The sequence below is a fragment of the Borostomias antarcticus genome, assembly GCF_949987555.1.
Source record: "Borostomias antarcticus genome assembly, chromosome: 33".
Taxonomy (NCBI): Eukaryota; Metazoa; Chordata; class Actinopteri; order Stomiiformes; family Stomiidae; genus Borostomias; species Borostomias antarcticus.
In genome coordinates this window covers 4,722,667-4,732,609 of record NC_140266.1, presented here as the reverse complement: position 1 = coordinate 4,732,609, position 9,943 = coordinate 4,722,667, and the positions used below count along the sequence as shown (strand labels likewise).

Here is a 9,943-nt window from a genome sequence, read left to right as displayed (position 1 = left end):
AGTTCTGTTTGAACAAGGGTTCAACGGTTGGGCCGTAGAGAAACGGAGCATTCTCCTGGATGGTAGACGACAGCTTCATAAACCTCCTCTATCAGCAGACAGTAACCAGAGGCCTTATCAGTCCTCTAGCTGTAGAACATGTCGTCCTGTGCATCTCAGTAGCATAAATGCACCTGTTGGTTACTTTGTGTACAGAGAGGTACATTGAACAACTACTTGAAATGGACTGACATGAATTAATGTGCATTAACTTCATTTGATGCTATTGAGAATTTTCATTTTGTCATTGTTGGTGCTTATGATGATGAATCGGCCTATACTGCCATTTAATACTTATAATTCAGAACAATATTGGTCAACTAAAAGGAGAACCAGTAGGCCTAGCTTTAAGACAATAAGGAAGTTGCTTTGAACAATCCATCAAAGTCATTTCCACTCTAGACGGAGTCGAATGCAGGAGATTTGAGAGTTGATGTCCCCAAACCTCTCAGCGTGTTTATCAGACCCAACCTAAATCTCATTTTGGACGCTGGGGTGTAATATGTCCCCCACATTTGTCCTTGGAGGAGTCCTCTGGGGTTTGTGTCGTCTGTCGCTGAGGTGTTGGGTCGTCTGGTCTAATCTACATACCTCTCTCGGGGGCAGCTGGGTAAATTCCCACTAACCTTTTAGGTGCATTCCAACCCCTCCTAAGCCCAAAGAGAGAGAAGAATCTAGAATGAGCAGCGGTGTCTTAGCTGACCCGTGTTTAGGCCCTTAAGTTATCAATACTTATAGACTGAGGACAATACTAGTTATGTCAGTTGAAAAACCCTCACAGCCAAATCAGAGTTTTAAAGCTCAATGAGAGAACTTTTTTTGTTCTGTTCATTGAAGTGCCTTATTATCCTGGACAGGATCACTGCACCACTGTAGCAGAACAGGAAACGGACGAGGGGGTTTTCCTCAGCTTTTACCAGATCTTACATAAGGAAGACTGCTCTGATGTTCCACAAGGAAACTGGAGTTTACTCTGATACTCAAGATGACATAATAATAGCCTACTTTCAAAGGTGAACTCTCGGTATGTTGTGCATAGTTGCGTTTAGCCGACAGAATCAGAACACTGTTATCACACAGACGCCGATCTAGGACATAAGACCCATTGTGTTTTGAGGCTTAGTATAAATAAAACAAACGGACAACCCTGACCTCTGAGTCCCGTGTTTAGGTTTGTCTAAAGGTTAGGGAGTTTACCCTCTTCCAGCGAAAGTGTGCCGTGCAATGATTGTAAAGTTTGTAATGAGTAAACATGCTGAGAATCAAGAAAGTAGCAGATTGGAATTTCCCTCAGTAAACTTCCCTTCAGCCCTGCCTGCATACCTGTGACTGTACACACACACACACACACACACACACACACACACACACACACACACACACCATGACTGGGTGACTAGACACACTCTACCCCTTTTTTTAATCCACAAAACAGATGAATAAACTAAATGTATCTGGCCGTCCCAGACTAGACTGACACGTCAACCGTGTGAACTCTGACCTCCCCGCGTCTCAAACGGTACCACCTCTGAGTTCTTCCCGTCAGGGAGAGAAGTCTGTTGAGTCAGACGGGGCAAAGCGGCCGACCTCCCCTCTGGGGCTCGCTGATGACGTGGAAGTGATACGAGGACAGAAACATTTTACGTTCACATGTTTTTGTTCTCCGATCCACCTGGCTGTGTCTTCCCAGCAGAGCGGGGCGAGGTGTGTGTAACCCGACCCCAGCAGAGCGGGGCGAGGTGTGTGTAACCCGACCCGGGTGTGACCCGGAGGACAATGAAGGAAATCATCCCACCGACTCCGTGGCACTCTCCTTCTGCTCCCCTCGTCAAATACCTGCTTCTGTTACATAATCTGACATGTTTCCTCCGTAGATTAGCCTCTCAAAGGGCAGCCTTTGCGCGTCCGTGCCTGTGTACGCGTGTGTTCAGTCTTCAGTGCACTTCTATGAGTGCGCAGATGTTGGTCAAGATCTGTGTGATATGATATGATATGATCAGGGGGTTTCTTTTCCCCGGTGTATCATTGTGACCCTTCCTTTATGACCCCGTAGTCTGGCCAGGAATCCACAAACACAATAACGCATGGATGAGACTTCCTGAGGTATGTGTGACTCTGACACGCCAGGGAAGAGCCAGACTGTGACTCACCAGGGTCTGAGTCTCCTGTCTGAGATCTGCTCTACTCATCCTTCATGGGACTGTCTGGTCCTCAGCTCGCTGGGGGACGGGGGTTGAAGACTATTTCAACTCCCAGACATCTGTTTGCCCCCCTGACCCCTGGTCACCTTTAGGGTACATGGCTGACGCACAGAGGATCGTGTGGAATCCCAGGCATCTAAATGAGCCTGAATCACACACACACACACACACACACACACACACACACACACACACAGTCCCGAATGTACACAAGGTCCTCTACATGACACACCATCCAACAAGGCAGAAATAAGCGTCCTCAAGCACATCTTTTTGTCACACACACACTTGTGTGGACACACATATCATCACATCACACATCATCATAATCACATAATCTCGCCAACAGTCACGCACACCCCTCTGCGTGCGTGCGCCTAACCTCTCACATGCTAATGTCTATTCAAATTCAGATGTCTCATCCTGAGGTGAGGGGGGCCTCATTGATACAACATTGAACAATGGATTTCACCCACAGACAGAATACAATGACCTTCCTGTCACAGTGGAACTGGTTTTTATCTCAGCGCTGGCCCAGGGGTGGCCTGAGGCCAGGAGGAAGTGAGCAACGGTGAAAGATGTTGTGTGCTTCTTCTTTTATGAAGCGCAAATGTGTTTTGAATTTCCGCATACCTGCCTGGTACTCCGGGCATACGGGCTAGCGTCGGCGGCCATCGGTGAAGTGAGTTCTGCCAGTTGCGTCTGACTGTCAGCATTGTCTCGCTTTTTCCAAGAAGTCTTTCCGTGCGTCATTTTGTGCCGTTGGAATTTCGTAGACGGGAATAAACATACGTTCCTTTTGTACCAGCCAAGATTAACTATCATACTTGATTGATACTGTTGGAATCTGGAAACGCGTGTTTGTGTTATAAAGCTGCTTTGTGTCTCTGATGAAGACCGGTGTGTTTTCTGACCAGGTGGCCATCAAGTCCATCAGGAAGGACCAGATCAAGGATGAGCAGGACCTGGTGCACATCCGGAGAGAGATAGAGATCATGTCCTCGCTCAACCACCCCCACATCATCACCATATATGAAGGTAGGGCTCTGGGTAGTATGCGTTATATATAGACCACCTCTAATAATGTGAGCCTTATCGGCTGCCCCGCCCCCAACCTCTCACACCTCGACAGCAACGCCACGACACGCAGAGAACGCACCATCGCTCATGATACCAGAACCCCCCCAACCCACTCCTCATGACCCCAGAACCCCCCAACCAGAACCCTCCAACCCACTCCTCATGACCCCAGAACCCCCCAACCAGAACCCCCCCAAACCCACTCCTCATGACCCCAGAACCCCTCTGATTGTTTTTCACGGTAGTTTTCACGTTATGAAATATATGGAGGTGAATGAGCTGATGACTCATATGTATTTCATAACGTGAAAACTACAACGATGAAAAACAGAGTCCAGTAATCATGAGTTTGTAATTCCAGTAGTGTATTCTGGATGTTATTTCTGACTATTTATAATCTTGAAGTGTTATTTTTATAACAAACTTGTACTATATGGTCTATGGATAATTCCGCATTCTCCCACCCTGAGCGTGACATAAGAGCAAAATGGCCACCGTGTGAATAAGGTCAATGGGGCCCTGCACCTGTGTGACCCTTCTCTCTTGTGTGTGTGTGTGTGTGTGTGTGTGTGTGTGTGTGTGTGTGTGTGTGTGTGTGTGTGTGTGTGTGTGTGTGTGTGTGTGTGTGTGTGTGTGTGTGTGTGTGTGTGTGTGTGTGTGTGTGTGTGGTCTTGCAGTGTTTGAGAACAAGGACAAGATGGTGATCGTGATGGAGTACGCTAACAGAGGCGACCTGTACGACTACATCTGTGAGAAGCGGCGTCTCTCTGAGCGCCAGGCCAGACACTTCTTCAGACAGATCGCCTCCGCCGTGCACTACTGCCACCGGGTGAGACCCCTCGACCCCTCAGCCCCTCAGCCCCTCAGCCTCTCGGCCTCTCAGCCCCTCGGCCTCTCGGCCTCTCGGCCTCTCGGCCTCTCGGCCTCTCGGCCTCTCGGCCTCTCAGCCCCTCGGCCTCTCAGCCTCTCAGTCTGGTTTAACTAGGGAACAATACAAGGCCTCTCTCAGCCTCTCTCTGGTCTCTCTGGGCTCTGGGCTCTCTGGGCTCTGGTCTCTGGGCTCTGGGCTCTCTGGGCTCTGGGCAGCACCAGGGACCCAGCAGGCTCATCTCCAGAGTGCTGGCATAGCCGCCCCCCCCCCCCCCCCCCCCCTCACCCCTCAGTTACATAATGGCCACTATTCACACTATTCAGCGTCAGCCTGGCAGAGTGAACACGCCTGCTGTAACGCTGGGCCCAAGACCAACAGCCTCCGCACACGATAACACTCACTCACACACACACACGCTCACACACACACACACACACACACACACACACACACACACACACACACACACACACACACACACACACACACACACACACACACTCACACACCCTCTATTGAGGGGGCAGGGGAACAGATAGGCTCTATGAACACGCTGGCAGACACACATGATCAGTCGTCCCCTCGGCTCCAGAACGGTTTTAATAAGAGCACATTGTGTGATATTGTGTACTGTACATTGTGTGATATTGTGTACTGTACATTGTGTGATATTGTGTACTGTAGCTCAACATTACAGTAGATGGCGTTTATAAATACACTCTGAGGGAGGGAGAATTAGTTGACACAGTGTTAAAACGGCCTGTAAACGACTCCCATGTTGACCAGTCGTCAATGTTTGTTCTGTTCATGGCGAGATGCTTCGTGGCTGTTGAGAGAGGGCATTAGATCGGACTGATAATGTTGAGGCGGGACGTCACTGAACATCAAACCCAAGATGGAAGAGATGCAATGTTCAGTGTCAGTTTAATACGTCACAAGTAGCCCAATGTTTTCATAACCACATGCTAACTGTAACGTAGGGTATGTATTTTGTTTATATGTTGCAGTATTTATTGGTTGAGAGCAACATTCAATCCTGCCCCTCTCAAACCTGCCCCTCTCAAACCTGCCCCTCTCAAACCTGCCCCTCTCAAACCTGCCCCTCTCAAACCTGCCCCTCTCAAACCTGCCCCTCTCAAACATGCCCCTCACAGTCCTGCCCCTCTCAAACCTGCCCCTCACAGTCCTGCCCCTCTCAAACCTGCCCCTCTCAAACCTGCCCCTCTCAAACATGCCCCTCACAGTCCTGCTCCTCTAAAACCTGCCCCTCACAGTCCTGCCCCTCTCAAACCTGCCCCTCTCAAACCTGCCCCTCTCAAACATGCCCCTCACAGTCCTGCCCCTCTCAAACCTGCCCCTCACAGTCCTGCCCCTCTCAAACCTGCCCCTCTCAAACCTGCCCCTCTCAAACCTGCCCCTCTCAAACCTGCCCCTCACAGTCCTGCCCCTCTCAAACCTGCCCCTCACGTGTGTCCAGTTCACTCTTAAATGAAGTGTCTATAGATCCAGTCTCCTGAGTGATTTGAACAGGAGTTCAAGACAAAAAATAGTTGACCTGCATTTTTTGAGTTTGGGACTAACTGTGATCTGGTTCTCCACGCCGGGGCCGGCGGCGTTCCCCCCTGCGGAGCCGAGGACAATGACACATAGCTGACATTCCACGCGCGCCGTCTGTATGAACAGCGCTCGCTCTGACCCAGTTTCTAAGAGGGGAAAAAAAGCCACATCTTTTCTCTAAGCCTTTTTGGGAAGCATTAGTAACTATGCAGGACACGCTGCCGTGGTCATTAAGAAAGAGTGAACTGAACTCATGAAAATGTCCTTTTGGTCTCCACACAGAACGGGATCGTACATCGAGACTTGAAACTGGAGAATATTCTACTTGATGGCAGCGGGAATGTGAAGGTAATGATCAAAGAGCGTGTTTGGGCGTAGTGCCGGTGATAAGATCACATGTTCAGTGCCGGTGATAAGATCACATGTTCAGTGCCGGTGATAAGATCACATGTTCAGTGTTCTGCATGTTATCACTTACCCCCTAGCCTCACTGTCTCACTGGCCAAGTTCACCCTTCATGGTGTTCATACTGTAGCACATTTACAATAGGCGCTAAATACCAGCCAATCACACACATAAATACCAGCCAATCACACACATAAATACCAGCCAATCACACGCTCTCCTACCTCCCTCTCAAGCTGCACTTTAAGCCTTTTCTTTCACTAATGATTTACCGTACCTGCTATTCTCAGATTGCAGATTTTGGCCTTTCAAACCTGTACCACTGTGACGAGTACCTGCAGACGTTCTGCGGGAGCCCCCTGTACGCCTCCCCGGAGATCGTGAACGGACGGCCCTATAAAGGCCCCGAGGTGGACAGCTGGTCGCTGGGCGTCCTGCTCTACACGCTGGTCCACGGCGCCATGCCGTTCGACGGACACAACCATAAGAACCTGGTCCAGCAGATCAGCACAGGAAACTACCGCAAGCCCCCCAACCCGTCAGGTGAGCCCCCCAGCGCTGACGTGTGCACGTTCGCAGTGTTCCCTGAACTTCTGGTCGTTCACTTCTGTGTACCCTTGCATTGCTGGAATACTCTGTGGTCAGCAGTGTGTTTCTACTTCCTGTCTCAGATGCCTGTGGTCTGATTCGCTGGATGCTGATGGTGAACCCTGAGCGCCGAGCGACAATAGAGGAGATCGCCGGACACTGGTGGCTCAACTGGGGCTACCAGCACCCCCTACTGGCCGAGAGTGAGCCTGCGGCGCTGGTACCACCGGGTGTGACGACTGTCCCGGCGGCCCAAGCGCCCGGCGGCCTGGCCAGCATCGCCAGCTGGCTTCGCCGGACCTCCCGGCCGCTACTGGAGAACGGCTCCAAGATGCGCTGCATGCTGCGCTCACCAGGGGGCGCCGGAGGGGACGTGGTACGGCAGCGCTCGCTGCGGAGGTCGCGTAAGGAGAACAACGTCTCCCAGCCGCAGCACGACGCCGCCGCCACCGCCACCCGGCCCTTCAAGGGCATCCTGAAACGGCGAGGCAGTCTGAAGCAGAAGCCCCTGAGCGACGGCCAGAGCGCCGGACCGGAGGAGCCGCAGAGCGCCGTCAGCCCCCCGGCCCCGCCCGCCACCTCGCTCCCCCGCAAGGGCATCCTGAAGAAGCCGACGGAGCGCGAGTCTGGCTACTACTCCTCCTCCACAGACGGCAGTGACTCCGCCTCCACGCCCCACACCCCCCAGACCCCCCCTGAGTGCCCGTCGGCCTCGGCCCCTCCCCGCCGGAAAGGCATCCTGAAGCGTCATGGAAAGTTCTCCTCCGGCGGTCTGCAGGAGTTGGGCTCTCTGGACCAGCTGGCCGCCTCCCTGCCTCGCGGGACCCCGAGGGCCCGACCCAGCGGGGCCGTGAGCCAGGACAGCATCCTCTCCTCCGAGTCCTTCGACCAGCTGGACCTGCCGGAGCGCGCGGGGCCACCGGACCTCAGGGAACGGCCGTCCCAGGGGCCCATGAGAGGCTGCGTTTCTGCCGACAACCTCCTGGACCTCCCAGACGAGAGGCTTCTTCTCGGGGACGGCCTGGGGCAGAGAGGACTGTGGGATTGCTACCGGGCCGGAGCGGCCGACAGCGCCTTCTCCATCACAGACTGTGAGAACGTGACAGATGACTACAAACTGGCCATGGTGATGGGAGGAGCGGCCGCAAGCTGAGGACCAATTCCAAAACCATCTTGAGACAGCATACTAGGACTAGGAAACTAGGACTTTTGTGACCGAGGGAACAAAGAAAAGTCTCAAAACGTTGAAATGTTGGCTGCTAGCGTAGCATGTCTGTGGTAACGTGTGTGTGCAGCAGACGTGGCAGAGCAGAAGTGAGCAGCTGTGGAGCTGTGGAGGAAGTGACAGGTTTAATGAGGTCTTGTTCCCATACAGGAAGTGCGCTACCAAAAACGGAGGGAGGATCTCGGTTCAAAGCATATCGCTAGGCAACACAAATGTTGGAAATAAATGCTCTTAAGAATTGATGATTTGTAGATTTGTAGTTTTTCATAGGTTTGTAACTTTGTAATATGATTGGTAAAAGAAAACCACGCCACCATCTGTTTATTTTTCAAAAAATGTTGAATGACTACGAATGTTAAGCGTTTATTTCAGTGTCTATTTCAGACATTCAGGAAGCAGCTGACTATTTGGATATTAGTCAAAGACAAATTCCAACTGGCTTTTCTAAGCTTGCGCTGAGAATTTCAATATTTACTTTTTTTCCATTTCAAATGTGCATTTTTGATCAGACTGTGAGGGAATTGACCGTTCACCATTACCAAAGAAACCTGAAATGTTGAGCACTACTTTTAAATCTCAATTATCATGTCTGTCAACCAGTGTCATATGTTTGTGTGCTACAGGAATTTATTCAACAAAGAACTACAGGTATATTTACTCCTGGATAAACTGGTGAGATGACCCAGAATGGCTGCAGTTTGTTAAACACTGAGGTAGAACCAGTAGAACCTTCCTGTGTTCCCTGTTCCACGTCTGCCCAGTGCACCAAAAACATCTGATTTACAAGAAATCGGGGATTGAGGGAAAATGGCGCGGTTCTTTCACTCTGCAGCATGAAACTGCTCTGGGACCAGTCCAGAAGCTGCTCTGGGACCAGTCCAGAAGCTGCTGTGTGTGGCAATACTAGGTTAATGAGTAACTTTCCCCTGAACCGAAACCAGGGCCAAGAAGTGTGCGTCCAGGGGTTGATTGCTTTATAACGACGGGGCTAAAGGTGTGTTTGGTTTCCTAGTCGTCATGGCAGCAGGTGGCCAGAGGGAGACATTCAGGGCATTTGTTTATAACCTGGATTGGTGCAATTTATTACCAAGCTTTGAAAGTGCTCCAGCAGACTATTGAGCCCTGATAAAGAACTATGTAATAATGTTATCAGGATTCACCTGCATGTTGAATGTCACACAGATGCTTGCGTGAGAGAACCGGCTCAAGGGGCATCAGGCTTCTCATCGGTGACTGGAATGTGCTAATAACTTATATTTTTTAATAGGTTGATTTTACATTATTTCAGCATGTATGAATGCGTGAGGCAGTTCGAGGCCCAGTCTTCGTCAGTCCTGCCTCTGGTCCTGGTGTGTATGGGGGTGTAATCAGTCTAATTCATAATTGATACCAGAAACGACTGTGTCCATATTTAGAAGTTAATGCATAGTTTGAAAACATTCAAATATCAATAGCTCTAGCTAACAACAAATATTACGGATTGTGCCTTTATCTGGGCATGTAAACACTCTTCTTCTCTTGATCTTCACCCCTTTCAGTATTAAACAGGAAGAGGGAAGGGAACCGGATGATTTTGAGGGGAACCGGATGATTTTCTTGATTTGCACACGCACGACAAATGTGTCCAGAAATGGAGATGGGTTGATCAAAGATGTTTTTTTTTCTGGAGTGGAACAATATTCATGTTTGCCAAAGTGCCAATTATCATGTGTCACCTTGTGCTGTCACTGGTCTGACCTGGCCTTGTGAACCAATAAAAAAACAACAAAGATGAACGAGTCCTTTCATTGTCTTGACCTGGTTAGAGATGTTAATGGATGTGATTTGTGGTTTATACGTTATTACCATAGCAGACTGATTGTAGTGGAATGCTGAACTCAGTTACAGGAACTGCTTATCAGTTTATTGGAATATGATATAAGTTTCTTGGCAGGGATCACTTGACTTTGCAGAAAGAGCAAGAAGTTGGTGAGACAA

At 50.2% G+C, this 9,943-nt stretch overlaps 1 protein-coding gene across 1 annotated transcript in view; it reads left to right on the top strand.

The window, feature by feature from the left end:
• The window catches only part of nuak2 (NUAK family, SNF1-like kinase, 2), a 10,789-nt gene extending 1,048 nt beyond the window's left edge, over positions 1-9,741 (top strand). The window contains exons 2-6 of the mRNA XM_084460535.1: positions 3,158-3,278; positions 3,998-4,149; positions 6,031-6,096; positions 6,444-6,696; positions 6,825-9,741. Coding sequence (XP_084316661.1) covers positions 3,158-3,278; positions 3,998-4,149; positions 6,031-6,096; positions 6,444-6,696; positions 6,825-7,894 — 1,662 coding nt within the window. The 3' untranslated portion in view covers positions 7,895-9,741. The remainder of the gene's footprint in view (positions 1-3,157; positions 3,279-3,997; positions 4,150-6,030; positions 6,097-6,443; positions 6,697-6,824) is intronic.
• Positions 9,742-9,943: the final 202 nt, after the last annotated feature.